At 49.6% G+C, this 18,112-nt stretch overlaps 7 protein-coding genes across 7 annotated transcripts; 3 read left to right on the forward strand and 4 right to left on the reverse strand.

Moving 5' to 3' along the window:
• Positions 1–74: 74 nt before the first annotated feature.
• On the reverse strand, positions 75–1,471 carry ubc2 (E2 ubiquitin-conjugating protein RAD6; the record flags this gene model as incomplete). The annotated part of the gene is made up of 4 exons (XM_015547243.1): positions 75–694; positions 759–983; positions 1,052–1,116; positions 1,268–1,471. Coding segments are annotated over 4 exons (534 nt in total), but the record flags the coding sequence as incomplete, so codon positions are not given.
• A 1,745-nt stretch (positions 1,472–3,216) lies between these two features.
• On the forward strand, positions 3,217–4,665 carry ANOM_001987 (thiolase family protein; the record flags this gene model as incomplete). The annotated part of the gene is made up of 3 exons (XM_015547244.1): positions 3,217–3,369; positions 3,426–4,370; positions 4,424–4,665. 3 exons carry the CDS (start codon positions 3,217–3,219, stop codon positions 4,622–4,624), a joined length of 1,299 nt encoding a protein of 432 aa, XP_015410692.1. The 3' UTR covers positions 4,625–4,665.
• A 504-nt stretch (positions 4,666–5,169) lies between these two features.
• On the forward strand, positions 5,170–7,442 carry ANOM_001988 (uncharacterized protein; the record flags this gene model as incomplete). Its single annotated transcript, XM_015547245.1, has 4 exons — positions 5,170–6,162; positions 6,211–6,400; positions 6,449–7,204; positions 7,264–7,442. The coding sequence occupies 4 exons, from the start codon at positions 5,170–5,172 to the stop codon at positions 7,440–7,442; spliced, it is 2,118 nt and encodes a 705-aa protein (XP_015410694.1).
• A 61-nt stretch (positions 7,443–7,503) lies between these two features.
• ANOM_001989 (chitobiosyldiphosphodolichol beta-1,4 mannosyltransferase) lies at positions 7,504–9,010 on the reverse strand (the record flags this gene model as incomplete). Its single annotated transcript, XM_015547246.1, has 3 exons — positions 7,504–8,448; positions 8,515–8,711; positions 8,773–9,010. 3 exons carry the CDS (start codon positions 9,008–9,010, stop codon positions 7,504–7,506), a joined length of 1,380 nt encoding a protein of 459 aa, XP_015410703.1.
• A 742-nt stretch (positions 9,011–9,752) lies between these two features.
• ANOM_001990 (metal cation transporter MSC2) lies at positions 9,753–12,580 on the forward strand (the record flags this gene model as incomplete). The annotated part of the gene is made up of 4 exons (XM_015547247.1): positions 9,753–10,163; positions 10,214–11,347; positions 11,395–11,613; positions 11,665–12,580. Exons 1-4 carry the CDS (start codon positions 9,772–9,774, stop codon positions 12,578–12,580), a joined length of 2,661 nt encoding a protein of 886 aa, XP_015410702.1. The 5' UTR covers positions 9,753–9,771.
• A 360-nt stretch (positions 12,581–12,940) lies between these two features.
• On the reverse strand, positions 12,941–15,078 carry ANOM_001991 (amine oxidase; the record flags this gene model as incomplete). Its single annotated transcript, XM_015547248.1, has 3 exons — positions 12,941–14,494; positions 14,562–14,990; positions 15,037–15,078. 3 exons carry the CDS (start codon positions 15,076–15,078, stop codon positions 12,941–12,943), a joined length of 2,025 nt encoding a protein of 674 aa, XP_015410660.1.
• Positions 15,079–16,157: 1,079 nt separating this feature from the next.
• On the reverse strand, positions 16,158–17,533 carry ANOM_001992 (Zn(II)2Cys6 transcription factor domain-containing protein; the record flags this gene model as incomplete). The annotated part of the gene is made up of 2 exons (XM_015547249.1): positions 16,158–17,258; positions 17,468–17,533. The coding sequence occupies 2 exons, from the start codon at positions 17,531–17,533 to the stop codon at positions 16,158–16,160; spliced, it is 1,167 nt and encodes a 388-aa protein (XP_015410700.1).
• Between the last annotated feature and the right edge of the window lie 579 nt (positions 17,534–18,112).

The raw sequence follows: 18,112 nt of genomic DNA on the forward strand, positions 1-18,112 counted from the left end.
GCCGTTAGTCTCCTTCTTGGCATCGGCTGAAAACTATCTTGTCGCTTGTCCCGCAGTTACTAGTCGATTTATAGCAGTGGAATTCGTTATGCGATTTTCTTTATAAGGCTCCTCTTAATTTTCACTAATAAAATGTGGACGGCATTCATAATAATAAACTCGAGAGGCGAAAGCAAACCACACTCTCAGCCAAGTCAAAGTAACGCAGAACGGCAAGGGGAAAGACTAATCAATGATAGAAGCCAAGGCATAATTGAGGCAGAAAACATCCTAAGCTAATGCATTATGCACCTCGCAACTGAAACATATGCGATTATCCACAAAAAGAGACCAAAGGGAGAATATGTACCAGGCGCCCAAACCCCGCGCTGTGCATGTCATCAAACGGCGTGTGAATCCTCCAAGGACAAGTCATGCCAACGGCGTGTCCGCCGCCATCGACAGTGTGCTGTCACCTTTTGACATGAGCAGACAATATTTGTTTCGTCATAAACGCCCACAGATAAATCATACCGAGAGAAGGGAATATAAAAAATAAAGAAAAACAGCCAATATCACATGTAGGGTCCCCTAGTCTTCCCAGCTTTTCTCGACAGTCTCACGCACACGCTTGATGTACTCCTTCCGGTTATCTTTGTAGAGATTAGATGCCTCGACATTGGCAGGTGATGATGTGTTTGGGTCATTAAGCAGACTGCAGAAAGGCGGAAATCGATTAGAGCCAATCACTCACCGTCACTGGTGGCCAGAGAACGTACCTTTGAATACTGGTGAGAATGGCCGCCACGTCATACGTTGGGCTCCAACGATTTTGCAGAATATCCAGGCACAGCTCGCCCGTACCGTATACATTCGGATGGAACATCTGGCTGATGAATTTAACACCAGGGGGCTTGTTCGGGTACTGCTCTTCAAAGTGCATGACAAGACGGAATGTGCCATCCTCAAAAGGAGTATCAGCAGGCCCGATGATAACAGCATTCCTAGTAGAGACAGGATCAGCAACGAATCAAGGCAATAAATAACAACATCAAAAATTTAAAGGGCTTACCAGGTCATGACATTGTCAGCTACCGGAGAGGCTGAGACACCGGCAGGAGGGTCGGTTTGCATACGCTGCATTTATGGAAGAGATTAGCTCACGAGATCTATACGGGAAGAGACGGAGTCCCCTGGACAAAAGAAGTATCATTCGAGCAGTACACATGAATATAATAAGGACCAAAAACAAGAACCAGGAATTCCGAGCTCTACGAGAAATGCGTACCTTGAAGTCGCGCATGAGACGACGACGGGCAGAGGTCGACATTGCGGCGGGGTACGGATCGGAGTATGAATGGGAGCGGGCAAGGGGAACTGTCAACACCGGGGTTAAATTGTGATACAGAAGACAAAGGCCGTCTTCAGATCTTGAATCTCGAGATGCTGAACTGAACTCAAATGTTGTTTTGAGAGAAGAGAGTCTGGATGTGGTTTGGGAAAAGAAGAAGATGAGTAACAATGGGAGGAGGACGTGCAGATCCACTACAGACCGCTTGCTGTTTGGAGAGTTCCTTACAATCGACGGCAAACCGCCACGGCTTCCATTCTACCCCTTTAATCATCAAAGAGATCCACTGGGAATTTGCTTCTCTCCTTTGCTGAGTTCAATAACATCCTTCTCTTTCAATAGGCATTTTATTTTCCCGATTCCTCGGACTACTTCCACAAGGTATGTACTAAATGTGCTGGGAAATCTCCTGTCCCGTGATCCGGTTTACTACTGAGCTTCCTACTGACTAAACCAAATGAGTCCTAGTCATCATGATGGATTCTTCAACGCTAACGGTCGGAACTCACCCGTGAACCCGAGCATATATCATCATGATCCTTTATGTTCTCAACTAACAATATCACCACAACAAGCTTTGTCTATCAGCCGAGAGATTCCAAATCCGTAAGACTATGCCTGCCGCGTCCTCTGTCAGCGGGCCAAGTTCTGACACCTGTAGCTGGAGCACATACGGTATAGTCCAAATTTAGTCCTTCAGCACCAAACTATCATACTTTGGACAAAAGGGTTAAAAGAGGAAGTAAATTTGAAACCTATCCAATAAAATGAGGTTTATTCGTAAAATATAGCGTTCACTGCAGTTTGTAGGTGGTTATTTCTTACTTCAAGAAATTAATCTGTACATATCTATGTACTAGTAGTGTAGTTGAAATATATATTGGTCTCTGCGGATATGTTTGTCATAGGACTGTTTCGAAGCCCCCAAGAAACTAGCATTCGCCCTCTACTAGAGAATTAGATAGCCTAATATAGAGATAAGAATTTAGCATGCGTATGTTAAAACCGATATATTCCATACTGCTCGGATAGTTATTATTATCCTCCTGGCAACTCGTCATCCACAGGACAGGGGATATGATGTCACGTTGATTGACATAGTTCTCAAAATCCTTTGTTGCCCAGGAACTACTAGTAGTTGTGAGAACTACATGAGCATAAAGTATTTGTTTCAAAGCTCCACACTCTATCGCGAATTGAAAATATTAATCCGCCCCCCTATCCCCCGCGCACAAGTCGAGGAGGTGGATGGTATTTATGCTTGTACATATATACAGTCGATTCCCAGCATATCAAGACAACTTTACCACCGAAAGTTTCCTGGGCCCAACATGGACGACTTAAAGCGGTTCCAATATAGACGAGACGGGATTTTATATAAGGCGCGTAGAGCTTAGGGGCTGGCAGTTGACTTCGCGACCGACAGAGAGCCACTTGAGTCACTACTGGACTTTATAGTAGGTACGGAGTAGTAGCGGCGGAGTTGTGGACATTGAATCTGCATTGATACAGTGTGTGATCCTTATCGGAGACTTGCTGAATTGGGAATATATCCTTGATATCCATGGATCCATTGAGATCCAGCCATTATGGTTCCTTATCGGGTAAGGGGCATACTAGCTCTCAAGGCCACATGATCTCACATCATGTGATCAATCCCTTGTTCAAAACAGCCTCGGTCCAAGCGGATGAGCGGCGAAGTGGTTCCGCGCCCACCGGGTGAAGCAGCAGTTACATTGGCGGCTAGAGGCGGATTACTTTGCGGAGAAGCAGGTCGAAGGCACCTCGAACCGGGACACCTACCCTGAATCCGGAGACAAGGTACTTATTATCTTTGTTTCCTCTTTAATCTCCCTTTTTTCCTTCCATTCTACAAGCATTGAAAAATGGCGATCCAAGCTTCAGCTACCCGTCTCTTCAAGCGAGCGGCTATCCCCGCATCTCGCCAGTGGCAGAGACAGTTCAGCGCTGCAACCCCGGCACTCAAGGAGATCCAGGATGCCTATATCCTCAGTGCCTCACGAACTCCGACTGCTAAGGTTCGACCCTCTACTATACCCAACGCTGTTTCCAAGTAAACTCATTGTTTTAATAGTTTAATGGATCGTTCACCTCAGTCTCTGCCCCCGAGCTGGGCGCCGTTGCCATCAAGTCTGCTGTGACCAAGTCTGGACTCCCTGTCGAGAAGATCACCGATGTATACATGGGAAATGTTCTCCAAGGATCTGTCGGCCAGGCACCAGCTCGTCAGGCTTCTATGTTCGCTGGCTTGTCGCCTACAGTGGAATCCATGACAGTAAATAAAGTGTGTGCCTCGGGTCTCAAGGCCGTAGCACTTGCTGCGCAGAATATCCAGCTTGGCCTTGCAGACGCCCAAATCGCTGGAGGCATGGAGAATATGTCTCGTGTCCCTTACTACCTCGCACGTTCCAGCCAGCTTCCACCGTTCGGAGAGATCAAACTGGAGGATGGTCTAATCAAGGATGGTCTGTGGGATGTCTATAACAAGTTCCATATGGGTATCTGTGCCGAGACTACAGCCAAGAAGTACGAGATCTCGAGGGAAGACCAGGATCAATATGCGATTCAGTCGTACCAGCGGGCCCAGAAGGCCTGGAGTGAGAATAAGTTCGCCGATGAAATTGCCCCCGTCACTGTCAAGGGTAAGAAGGGTGAGACCGTTATCGAACGTGACGAAGGATATGAGAATCTGCGGATTGATAAGTTGAAAACCTTAAAGCCCGCCTTTTTGAGAGATGGCACAGGCACTGTCACTGCTGGTAATGCCTCCACCATGAATGATGGAGCGTCAGCTCTGGTTCTGGCTAGCAAGGACTTGGCTCGCGAGTTTGGCCAGGGCAACCGGGCCCTCGCGCGTATCGTGTCTGCTGCGGATGCCGCTATTGACCCCGTGGACTTCCCCGTCGCCCCAGCGAAGGCAGTTCCCATTGCCCTTGAGCGAGCTGGTATCACCAAGGATCAGGTTGCCGTCTGGGAATTTAATGAGGCATTTGCTGCCGTTATCAAAGCCAACGAGAAGGTTAGTACCCACCACACGGCAGATGATCAATACTGAGTCTAACGTGCATTTAGATTCTTGGATTGCAGAACGCCCGTGTCAACCCCCTGGGAGGAGCTATCTCTCTGGGACATGCACTCGGAAGCTCTGGCTCGCGTATCTTGGTCACCCTTCTCCACCAGCTGCAGCCTGGTGAATATGGTGTGGCCGCGATTTGCAATGGTGGTGGCGCCGCTAGTGCCATGGTTGTCCAGAAGCTGGATCGGGTTGATTAGTCCTGTGCACCGGCATGGCATTTTCTTTTGATTTTACTTCTGATTTGAAAAGCGATAACCACAATGAGTTTATACCCGCATAGGTCTGGACATAAAATGGGCCAGCCAAAGCCTGCATATGTATATTTAGGCAAACTGAGACAAGATGTAGGCGGACCGAAATTGATGATTTTTCCAAGTTGATTTGCAACTGCGCTTTCCAGTATTACCGCTTTTAGCCACGCATTTTGTAGATGTCTCAGCAGCACGTGATAGGTAAACACATGTCACCTGCCAAGACGCGCGAAATGTCTACGCGCTTTACCCAAAGCGTCACATGAATAACTTGTAGTACTCTTCAGTCTATATCTGAAGATTATATTCTAAAGTACACAACCAGTTACCCTTGAACCGTCTTGGTGCTATAATGCTAGGTCCATTAGAACTGCAGCTTTTCCCCTCTTGTTTCAACTGCATATCATGGTCTGCAGACGGTGAAATTGCCGTAGCGGCAGGGGAATATGTCCAAATATTAGTCAGTGCATCGAATCCTACTTTGCTCGTCAATGAAGCAAAGCACCGTAAAGAATGATGACCATATCTTCGTAAACAGGGCTAATGACAGACAGACACCAAGGCATACGACAGAAAAAGAAGGAGGCAATGGGTCGGGTTCCCAAGCCGCAACCAATACTTGGAACGTGACACGCATTCGCACAAATGTTTTCACAAACGGGGAGTGGCCCATAATACATCCTCAGAAGCGGGAAAACTTTTCAATCGGGCCGGAGCAGTCTATCACTACTGTCTCCGGCTTGGCCTGGTCACCACCAGGACTCGCCAAGCATAGGCGCTGTGTTTTGGCAGTATTGACTTCGAGTCTGCTTCTATCATTCTATGATATTAGTCCTCAAGGAAGATGGACACGGGTTGCTATCGTCAACGACTGTCTAAGCTCGTACTTCAAGTCCCTTGTTGATGACGAAGAGCTCAGGCTACGGAAGTCCAATATTCGTTGTTTTACGTGGTGTCCGCCTCTTAAAGTTCCGATTGCAGAACAACATGCCACGAGCTACACAGTACCGCCTCCTGAAAGCCGTTGGGGTATGCACTTCCTCTCGGTCACCAACGACGACAATGATATGATTCTCTTACAGGCTCGGAGATCCACAGATCCGACTTCCACAAGCTCCTACTCTTTTGAAGTCCTGTCCCTTACTTCACTTGATGAGCATATAGAAAACCAACCTGTCCAACCGGCCTCGATATTCGCCTCTGCTCTGAGAGCGCGCGCTAGGGCATCTTTCATGTCGCCCGGCCCATGGGTCTATCAGCAAACTAAGGATAGAGATGGTGTTTGTTCTGCGATTGGGAACGTGGCTGTCACATTGGGGGCAAAGCTCAAGATGGTGAGACATGTCATAACCTTGATACCGGACAATGATCAGGCAAGCTCTGCAGTGAATCACATGGTCCAATGTGTCTCTGAAGAGAACATATCGTACGGAGGACTCCTGAAAAGTTACCACTTGACTGGCCCTCTGCATTGGCTCTACACAGTAAGTTTGCACTGAGAAACGAGGCCGCTTTTATTAATAAGTATGCAGGAGGAATCTTCTGAAATCGGTCTTGTCGTAGGCAGCTTTGCTGGATTGACTACGATATTCTTTTCTCGCGCAGCATATCAAGGAATGAAAGCAGCAGGGAAAGGGAACCAAGTTAAAGAATTGCCGTTCTACGAGTCCACCGGAAGTGATATAGGAACTGACTGTCCGAGGCATTGGGAACAGACAAGTGGTAAGATTTGGTTACACCCAACGAATATCTGTCGCTAATGGAGAGCAGCCATGACCGTTGCTTTGGATGAGGCAACGCAGATGCCAATCCTTCATCTCGGTACTGTAGGTGGATACACGGCAACTATGACACTGTCTGGCATCCAAAGCAGCAATGGACTCTCAGAAACACCTTGGAAGAAACAACTTGATACTATCCGCGAACAGTTTGACATAGCCCGTGACCTTGGCGGATATACCATCAGCAGAACCTGGGGTCTTGCATCCTATAATGGTCTTGTTGTGGCAGCTTTTACACTACATCCAGGAGATACGGTTGAATATCGGACTTCTGCAGAAGAGCGAACAACACTTGTTTTCTCTCACGCGAATGCAGAGATTACGGAATTTGATGACCTGGGTTTCCCCTATCCTTTACCAGATCGATCTCCAGAGGCCTTGCGCAGGCAACGGGAAGCTGCCTTGGGATATATACTCTTCACTGAAGATGGCGATTATAGCAAACTGACGTTGAGCTGGAAAATGCTCTATGCAGCCGCTTGCTGCGCGATTGTGGACTCTCAGAATGACAAGATATTGTCTCAGGCTCAAAAAGCTCTGGAGTGGTTAGCATCAAGCATAGAAGTTGATCTGTCTGATGAAATAGGCAAATGCTCGGTGCCAGGCAGTACGATAGACTCAAAATCCGCAGAGCAGCTTCAGGCTCAGGCCAACAGATCTTCGAACAATGTGCTATATGCGATGCAGGGCTCTCCTGGTACTCCGCCGTGGAAGCTCAGTGTGCGGCTGGCCATCTGTTTGGTACGTAACTGCTCGGTGGAGATCGTTCCCAGTGACGATACAAGCGCTAACTGTCAACAATAGTGCGGTGCGGTGTGACATTTCTGGCTATTCAAGAGCCAGACCTTTCGAAATTCTGCTCGCGCTGTGGAACAGAATATCTCAGCGAGGATCTTGTGCATGACGAACTCGAATACACCTGTCGAACCCTGTCAGACGTATTCGACACCTGTATATACTGCAACGGCAAATTTCAAGCCTAGCAGTAAGACTTTCTTTCGTTCTTTTCCTCTATCCTTGTATTTCTATTGTACAGGCTACTGTTTATACGATTCCTAGAAGCTTTCCCGCTACTGGATTCCATTCGTCATCCCAGCGACGAGTGCTTTCCTTCTGCGCTCCGACGCGGAGTTTGTCAAGCTTACTTGTGTCTCCGAAGAGTTCAACAAGCTCCTCTACGAGTTCATCGGAGCTCCCGAATCCTCTCCCATTAACACCTTCGGTGACCAATTCTGGCCACGCCTCGAAGCGGTTCCAGCCAACCACTGGCAGACCAGCGCCGAACATATCAACTACTTTCATAGGCAGATCGACACCACTACTGCTTGTGTGTAGGCTGACGCCGAGTGAAGCGGATGCCAGGAGTTTTGCATAGTCCGTGGTGGTCAGCCATGCTGTGCGTATTGTCACTTTTTCGAGCTTGCCCGCTTTTTCTAGGTCGGCGATCTGCTTGATATACATTTCCTTCTGTGGGCCTTTGCCCGTTATGATGGCTAGCACCTGGGGCAGTTCCGGCATGGTCGTCGCTGCTAACTCCGAGTATCGACAGAGGGCATCGATGAGCAAAGAAAAGTCCTCATCCGCAGTCCACGACGTTGAACTGACTAGAATGCGAAGGGCCCCAGACTTTATTAGCGATTGTACGGAAGCAGCTACCGGCAAGGATAAGAGAAATTCTTGTCGAACGTCCTCATCAAGTATGGGCCGGAAGTGGTGGGCTGGTCGATCGTGCAGCGGCAGGATAGGTGCCTCCAGTAGGAACTCTTTCTTCAGGACAGACGTCATGGCTGTTGTGACGCACAAATGTGCCGTGGCATATCTTCCGAATGTCTTCTCATACCATTTCGACAGTTTGACCAACAGATGACCATTTCCAAGTTTGAGCGCCAGGATGGAGTAGCCAAAATTGTGCCAATCGATAATAAGGTTCGTTTGACGAAGAAAGCAGGTTAGGGATGCGACCGCTAGAGTTGGAATGGATGGAGGGTTCTACGCGATACGAGCCGCTGGGTGAGCGTGGGTTGCGTTGGAAGTTATGCGAAACCGGGGACCAACCTGAACAAGGAGCCATTTCACTGGGCGCGTGCGATAGGCTAATGACCACCACAAACAGACAACTTGGAAGAGGACCTTCAATGGCCCAAATACTAGGAAAAGAAGTTTGTTGCTTGTTTGAAGACAGGCTGGGTGTGGAGGAAGTGCAACAATCGAAATTCTGGGGTCGGAAGAGATATCGGGATGAACTTCTGATTCTACAGGAGAGGGTTAGAACGTTGGGGAAGGAGGTGACGATGAAGAGGAATCGCTCCGTACCATGATAACCAATGATTTCCACTTGGCCTCCCCCTTTGGCAATGCTCAGCGCATGGTACTGCATGCGCGGACTACGACCGATGTCCCCGAGGACGAGAATCTGTACAGTTGTTTTGGGGTCGGTAGAAGCATCTTGCGCTGTTGAGCGTTTCGGCGCATATTGTGATGGTAGTAGAAGTATGAAGAGGGTGACCACGGTGGAGATATAGAAAGCGATGCTAATGAAGGACTCAATCATGGCGAGCGGTTGAAGGGTGGGGAAATTAGACAATTTGAATATTAATCATAATGCGTAAGAGAGGTCAATTGACTATCTTGAGACCATAGAAGTTTCTCACTGTATGCCGGTGAGGTGTTTGGAAGATCCGCAGGAGCTCTAATCCTGTAAAGGTGGTGCAAGATGACGATCGGTGTAAAGACGGAGTAAACATGGCCCGGTCTTCTTCCCCCCACACTTCCATCAGATCAACCGCGCGGCGATGCTGCAAGGGCAAGGGATTATCGACCTGCAAAGCGGTTGGTTACCACATTGGGAGTCAGCAGCACATTTTCTTATTGGACAATGACTAGATTGAGGTTCCCACTTGATTCTAGACATTGAAGCCGATTTATTACATCTTATTTATGATTTTATCTTTTCTGTATTCATTATAGGAATTGCATGTAGTAGTTCTGATCTGGAGGTGCGGAGATAACGAACCGAGGAGTACGATCACGTGGCCCGCTGTTATCGCCTGAAGATCGCATCTGGAGGTTCCCATTGCCACTCCCATTGTTCACCAAGCTTGCTTCTGCATCAAGTCTGCTTGTTATCCTTGGCGCTATGCCGCGTCCCTTGCCTCAATCGCCCGGTTAGATATCTTCTTTGAGCTGCTAAAGCTCCCAGAACGCCCCCATTCCTTGATTGCTCTCCTCGAACCTCCTTGACCTCTCCGCCTCCTGTCTGCTTGATCGTCGCTGAACCGATTTTCTACGAAGCAGGTGTCGCACACTGAGACCATGTCAACGGGCGCTCCTGTGTCCAGTGTGGATACAATTGCTCCCGCATTGTTGACACAGGGACAGTATAAGCCCACTCCTAGTCGTGGTCACTCACGCTCCAAACGCTGGTCGCAGGGGCCGATCTCCTTCTCTGCATCTGACGCAGCTTCCACTCAACAACCGTCGCAACCATTGACTGGGTCGACATACGTCAACGGCAATGCATCGAGCTCGTGGCAAGGACACCAACATTCATACTCACAATCTTCAAGTCATGGCGACACGTGGGGCAAGTCCGACCACGCCAGTGGTGTTCACCCGCACAACTCGAAACATAGCCATTCTGGTAGCGTAACAGGGCTGGTACCGGATACGCCTATCATATCGTCAAGCCCCGAGTCACAGAGGACGTGAGTACGTCCATATCCTTGGTTGATATCACTAGTTAACGACCGTTTAGTCATGAAATTTTTGCTGGAGCCCTAATAGCTTTGCCATGGATCGCCATTTCGTGGTATTATACACACCATGCACAATGGACGGATTCGCAACCCGCAACTGATGATGAAAGTGTCACATCTTCAGGCACGAAGCATTTAGATCACATTCCATCGAGGACATGTATCTTGACCGCCATAACAATGATCATATTGGGAGGAGGGCAGCTACTTCGAGTAGCCCAACGGGATAGAAGTGATTCTCGAGTCACACCACCCAAACTCCATTCGAAAATTGTTACGGCTTCCTTTTTGCAAATGAGCTCAATTGCACTACCCATCTATGCGGCGCTCAAGGTGGGTGGTTTCCTTGTCGCATTTGTACTTGCTCTGGCAATCGCGTCCGGGGTGCCGACACTTGCGCGCGGCTATGATTCTCAAGATAGCAAAGCACGGCTGAGTCAAAAGAAACTGACAATTGGTGTCATCGCAACCGTGGTCGTGTTGAGCTTTCTGGCACTGAATACGTCTTGGGACGCAGAGCCCTTTTTGGGCTATGTATCATTGCTTGTGTCGGTTTTTGTCATTCGCCCGCCTTTCTTGGCCTTTACACTTGACCCTGCCTATGACGCAGCAGTACCACAGGAGAAACTTTCCAGACTGGAATCATCTGGTGTTTCTCCTAGCGATCCAATGCTGACTGCTCTCCTTGGGTTGCTACTAGCAGTTGGCACCACTGTTGCCGGGGGCTTATATTTCCATCTTTCAGGTATGATGTATGTAGTGGCAGCTGCCGGTGGTTTTGCAGCATGCTTAATGTATGTGACACCGACAAATTTACGCTCGCCGCACAAGATTGGTCTTGCCATTGCAACTGGTGGCGCCGCCCTGCTATGCGCACCACCACCGCACGACGGTGCTTATGTGGTCTTCATCTTCAGGGGGATCCTTGCTGGGATCGCGGTTCTTACCTCTAGGTTTGAGGATAGACAGTTGCGCTTGGGGATTCAAGCCCATAACCATCACCACCACCACACCCACTCCAATGATGATGCGTCAACCATCACGAAGCTCATCCTCCGCTATAGTGAACCATATCCACTACTGTACAGCATTCTCAAGGAGAGTGACTCTCGTCGCATCTTCTATTTCATGACGTAAGACCACTGTTTCTTGTGCACTTCATTATGGCTGACCCTGCTAGTCTCAACTTTGCGTTCATGCTCGTTCAGCTATCCTATGGATTTCTCACAGGGTCATTGGGACTCCTCAGTGATAGTATCCATATGTTCTTTGACTGTCTTGCGCTGGTTGTTGGCCTCTGCGCCGCTGTTATGAGTAAATGGCCACCCAGTGCGAGATTCCCTTATGGATATGGCAAAGTAGACACACTGTCGGGGTTCGCTAACGGTATTTTTCTCATGTGAGTGGCCTCCCGCTCGTCATCAGGTTGTATTGCTGACTTTGTCTCTAGGATTATCAGTATTGAAATCATCTACGAAGCGGTGGAAAGGCTATCATCAGGCAGCCAGATGCATCGTATCGGAGAGCTGTTGGTGGTCAGTGCTGCCGGTCTCGCCGTGAATCTTGTGGGTATCATGGCATTTGACCATGCACATCACGGACATGACCATGGCCACGATCATTCACACGACAATGAGAACATGCACGGGATCTTTCTCCACATTCTTGCTGACACCCTTGGTTCTGTCGCCGTTGTGATATCAACCATTCTTGTACACTACTCTGGCTGGTCAGGGTACGACCCCATCGCCTCATGCATGATTGCCATCTTGATTTTTGCCTCTGCTGTGCCGCTAGTCAGCAGCACTGCCAAGAAACTGCTTCTAACCCTTCCGGCCGACGTCGAATATAATGTCCGTGAAACTCTAGCTGGCGTGAGCACCCTACGGGGAGTTGTAGGGTACACCGTTCCCAAGTTCTGGCTCGATGATACAGGAAAATCGGACCACGACCACGACCACGACCACGGCTGCGGCCATGGCCATAGCCACAGCCATAGTCACAGCCATAGCCATAGCCATAGCCATCATGATCACGATCACGACCACAGTCATGAACACAATCATAGTCATGGTCATGGCCATGGTCACAGCCACAGTCCCAATCACTCGCACTCCCACAGCCACTCGCACTCCAATTCTCACTCCCACAGCCACAATCACGACCACGACCACGCACACGAAAAGTCCAACCCTAATGTACTGGGCGTGATCCATGTCATCGCGTCCCGCGGCTCCGACCTAGAAGACGTGCGCCAACGAACCGTTGACTTCCTCCGAGAAAAGGGCATGGATATCCTGGTCCAAGTAGAACGAGAAGGCGACGGGCGATGCTGGTGCGGAGGCGGAGGAAACAAGAGCTCCTAACACCATGATAGACCGTGGCAGTTGGATTATTCTTCTATTGTCTTGACTTATGTTACGTAGTACATATCCTAACAATATAGCCAGATGTATATCTGCAATGAGGCTATTGATGCATTGCGCCTTCTCTAGTCATATCGTGAATTGCGCAATGTCACTCTATATACTTGGGCATGCCAATGATGAAAATTCCTCGTACTTAAACCGATATGAAATCCCAGCTATAGCCGAGAACCCAAACAAAGCCAAACCCTGAGACAAAGAACGACAACAAAGCAGTATAACAATTTATCTAATCTACCAAAACCACCATCCCCAAAACAAAAAACCCCAAACCAAGCCCCAACAGACAGATACTAGTATCTACAACTTACAACACCCAGAACCCGAAGCCTTCCCACTCTCCTCAAAAAGAACACTCCTATTTCGCTCCTGCGTCGAAACAGCCACATCCAACGCGGGATTCCCCGTGAAGAAGTTCACAGGCTTCAGCCCAACCACCATCTTATCGACGGGCATGACGGGCCAATCCTCGATGCGGGGGTTATGCGTAGAGCCGAAGGTATGCCAGACCACGATATCGCGATTCCGGACACTCGACTCCGACATAGCTCGGCTCCGAGCTTCAATGGCGGAAGCAATTCCCTCGCCGCCGGCAGATTGCATGGTGTGTCTGCCGGCCGGGAAGAGTTCGTCGTCGTGGTAGCGGGTGACCCAGACGGCGTGGGAGGCGAACTCAGATCGTTTGGCGTGGTGGGAGGTTGGGTGGGCGAGGAGCATTTGGGAGTAGCAGGGGAGGAGTTTGAAGGCGACGGGGGTATCTGTGATTGGGTTTCTGGAGTGTTCGTTAATGATTTTGAAGGTGCGGTTTTTTGTGAAGTCGAGGTCGAGGCCGGCTTCGTGTTCGATCATTTGGTGGGTGGTTGTGTATCCGACTCCGAAGGGATTGGGGATTGTGGGGTCGTTGAGGGGTATGGGGATGGATTCTTCGACTTGCAGGGAGTTGGAGTAGCCGTCGAGGGCTGGGTCGATGCGGAGGCAGAAGAGGTGCTGGTGATATGGGGCGAGGACGCCGGGGGCGACGATGGTGCCGTAGGGGACTTTGTCGGTGAGGTTGATGGGGCAGGTGGATAGGATGCCTGTGGCGCGGACTTCGTAGTGGATTGAGGCGTCTTGGCCAAAGTAGAAGGCGAAGATGTATTCGTAGTTGCTGACGGTGATGATGGTTTGCAGGGTTAGGACGCGGGAGCGGGTGACTGCTGCGTTCTGGGTGCGGAAGTTGGTGTGTTTCCAGAGGATCCCGTCGTCTTGTTCGTGGCAGCAGATCACGTTGGGGAGCTTTAGTGGTTCGCCTGAGTTGGTGTTGTGCCAGCCGTCGAAATATTTGATTACGCCTAGGCAGTCACAGCCCAGACGCAGGTTGTTGGCGTTGATGCCGGCACCGTCGTTTCCTAGATCGAAGGCCGCCTTACGAGGATATGGGGCGCGGGGGTCTCCGTAGGGCACGAACATTTCAGCTAGAGATAGACGGTAGAAGAGACTACGGCCGTCGTAGCGGATGTCGTGCAGAGTCAAGCCTTCGCGGTAATTGAATCCTATACGCATGCGCCATTTCTCCCAGGTGACAACGTTACCGTCGACATGGAACGAGGGACCTTCGGGCTGGACCACCTGGTATGGTTTGGTGGTTTTGCGCGGCGATGATCGCAAGCTTGGGTGGTATTCGCTTGCTTCGGTGGAATGGATCTTGCGCTGGTCATATGGCTTTGGGTGGTCGTGGATACGCTCGTCTGACGATGATGGAAGCTGGTATATTTTGGTCACCTGAAGCTGTTCGGAGACTTCTGCGCATAGATCCAGCGGGTAGGCGTAGTAGTTGGCATCAGGACTGTCGAGCAAGCGCATATAGAACCAACACTGTTACATGAAATTGTTAGTTTTCGAAGCTCCAGTCAGGCATTAGCTGTGAAGGAAGTATATTCACCATGGTTAAACGCTCGGACATGTCGTTCATACCATCCGTAGCGTATGCCCACGGTTCGACGATGACTGTTGCTCCTGTGGGAAGTTTGAGCTTCTTGATCTCCTCTTGAATCCTTGTATCGGCCAAGCAGGCTTTCTCAACTGACTTCATGTATTCAGAGTCAATGTAAGAATGCTTCCCTGCGAGATGTTCTTGTTTGATAACGGCCGCATGGTCAAGATCAATCAGCAGCTCAACTAGTTTGTTCTTAGATTCGCTGCGGACGACCACTTGTACGCGAGCTACCCGAGTAGGGGGTGTATCCTGCGGCTGCCCAGAGTGCTCCTTGTCGAGAAAGTGAATCATGTCCTGCTTGGGGGGTTCCTTCAGCGTTATCACACGAAAGATGGGGCTCTCTCCAGGTAGTGCAGAGCGTGTAATGTGTGCAGCCTGCTCTTGGTCAACAACGATCTTCTGTGTAATATGGAAAGCCTACTTTGGAGATCTCTCTGGGTGTCAGAGGATCGAATGGATGCATCGACGAAGGCATGGTGATTGAATTCAAATACTCGACGCAGCAAAAGGCTATAAGGTAGTATATAGAAAGTTGTTCGAGTGCAGTCTTACGGCCCTGCCCTTGGACGGAGAATGAAGATGCGTATTTAATTTGAGAAGGACGGTGTCAGACGAGGGTGTTTAAGTATGTTGAGAGTCCCTCATAATTGCATCAACTCCGCAGACTTCCCCCACTGCCAAGAGAGCAGACGTCCGCTACGGTTAAGATTAACCGGGCCTCGGGGGCGGATCTTCAACCCTAAAGGCTAAGCTTCCAAAACTCTCCCCACCGCCTCGCCTCGAACATCCCTTAGCGGACAAGAACTTGCGAAGGAACATTGCAGGTTCATTCATGCTCATCACTCAATGTAGGCCTGTTTTGCCTGTCTCGGTTCCATCGAAACTATAATTGTTTCCCCGTTGCCTCTGCTTCCGTGCATTCTTTTTTGTTTTGTAGCCTCGACTTTAACAGAACTGTGATACCGGACAGAATCGGCTGGAACTCATCCATCTAAAATGGCAGTTAAGGTGTCCTTGTAATTGTAACCTCTACTTGATGAGTCCCTTGGGATCCAACCACGTAGGCTAAATGGAGATGGACAGCATAGGCCGAGCTTTATTTGCTCTCTCAGATATAAAAACTGGCTTAAAATATAGGTACTTCATTGAGGCCAGCTATCATTAATGCTGCCGATACGTGCATGAGTTTTGCACCATCACAGGCCATCCTTCTAATGTGATCACCCCTGTATATTAAATGAGTGATGGCGAACTTAAGTTAACTCATGGTTTATCCCTTGTTGCGGAGTTCTCTGCCCTGGCATGTTGCTGGGCTCGAGATTCCGTGGGTGGAGAGTCTGCCTCGTATTTCAGTTTAGGAAGCTCCCTGAAGGATAGGCCCCCTCCATTTTACCCCGCGGCGAAGGAATGAATCTTGGAGACGCTACCAGGAGAAGTGTACTTTTGTCATCAACGCAGTTGCCATGGGGTATCCGGTCAAAGTGAACGCGCCTGCCTGCCAATCCTCAGAGCTTCGAAAATGGGTTGTACTGGTGAATCACCTTAAAGACCTAGTTTCTGTTTCGGCCATAAAACCGCCTCTTCCCACCGGGCATCACCCGCCTGTAGAGCAACCAGAATCTCAGAGACGAGGGCAGAACCGGAATTCCGAGCCCACCATGTCTTTCCATCCAGCTCGGCGAGTAAAACGCCCCAATGCATGAGAACAAGCAAAGCAAGCGGCTGGCGACGACAAACAACATGCACAAACTCCTTATCGACACATGCAAGCCAAGACAGGACGGAAGCTGCATCTTGTTCATGTGCGTAGCGAGCAAAGCTACGATGGAGATGAGAGATGGCGCCTTTGATGATGCTATGTTGGTCTGGATCGATGCTGGACAGGAGTGTATCGTTTAGATCGGCTAGACGAGTCAAAGCAGCCTCAGCTCCGGCGTCTAGCGGGGCACCCGACTTCGCAAAGAAGCCGTTCTTAGAGACAAATAGATTATTTTCCAGCCAGGACCGCGTGATCGAGAAAATCTTAGCCACGCCTTTTAGTAACTCGAATACGAATATAAGGTTCTCGATCATGCTAGAGCTTTCGCCTCTGGGTCCTGGTAAACGGGGGAGATATATGCAGATCATAATGGTGATGACGGAATGGGCAAATACGGCGTCACAGTTGAGTGGGGTTAGATTGGCAATCGCGTGTCGGAAGGGTGCAAGCCCCTGGTTATGGTATTCGAGGGCCGTATCGAGATAAGACAAAGCTTGTGGTGGCTCCAAAGCGGAGGCCGTGTGCAGGGAGGCTACTGCTAGGATTCCACTCATGAGAAAGTCATGCTCCAGAGCTTTGCGTGGCATGACAACCTGCCATACATAGTGATCTGATTCTTTGTTGCAAAGACTTCGATATGTATCCGTGGAAAATTTATGCATCAGCTCTAGCTCCCGCTTGCGAGAATATGTAAATGGAACGTTGGCGGTTGCGCCAACGAAGGGGTGACTGGCTTCATCCGAGGTTGGACCCAGTCCGGGATGTATGGAGTTCGGACTCGCAGATGAAGAACTGGCTATGTTGCGTGCTGCAGGAGTGTTCAAGTAAGTGCAGCGAAGTTCTCTGGTGACACAATTTGAACATGGTGGGCCTTTTTCGTCGCACTATATGATGTTAGGGCAAGGCAGAACAGGTATAAAAGCTATGAAAAGAAAGCCAATTGGAGTTTAAGCTGCTTTAGCTAATCAAAGTGGAAATAAGGTTGGATATAGATTGATGAAAATGTCAGAGGAGTGGGAAGCATGTTCAGTTCCAGATCATGGTAGGATTGGACACATGGGAGAATTGACTGAAAAAAAACAAACCGACCTACCTTGACTCTCCTCTTCTTGCACTGATCACATCCATTGCGCGATTTGGTATGGGCCCTCCGTGGCATGGTCGATCCACAAGAAACTAAAGTGCATTTGACACCAGATTTCCTCTGACTGGCGACCACGTGGAGGAACACGTGGGGGGCACGTGGGGAAAATCTCCGTGGGAGACAGCTGATGTCACGTGGATCCGGGCATAGCAGCTATTGAATTTTGATGAGGGCGAAGGTTACTCCGTACAACTGTCCTCCTTTCTCACCAAGATACGGGGTACTCTCCATTCAAATCCCAAACGAGGCAGTGACGCAGTGGGGTTTGGGCTCCCCGCTGCGGCCGCTACTCCATAACTAGTGTATTGTCTCGGTCAGGGCCCGGGATGCACTCTACAGGACATCTCCCTGTTCTTTGTGGACCGCGACTTCACTACGGATATATTGAGGCTTATCGAAGGTCTTGGGGAGTAAGCACGGCCTACCAAGACGGGTAAATATGTCAGCCTGGCGCCAGGTGGCTATCTCGGTGCTCCTTCGAGTCAGAACATAGCCATCGAGCTTACGGATCAATGAATCAGTTTAGGGCCCGCGATCAAATTTCAGAAGGAAAAGTGGGGCTGCGAACACGAATGCGAGAGCGAGAGCGAATGC

This window comes from Aspergillus nomiae (genome assembly GCF_001204775.2).
Source record: "Aspergillus nomiae NRRL 13137 chromosome Unknown contig00025, whole genome shotgun sequence".
NCBI classification, from domain to species: domain Eukaryota; kingdom Fungi; phylum Ascomycota; class Eurotiomycetes; order Eurotiales; family Aspergillaceae; genus Aspergillus; species Aspergillus nomiae.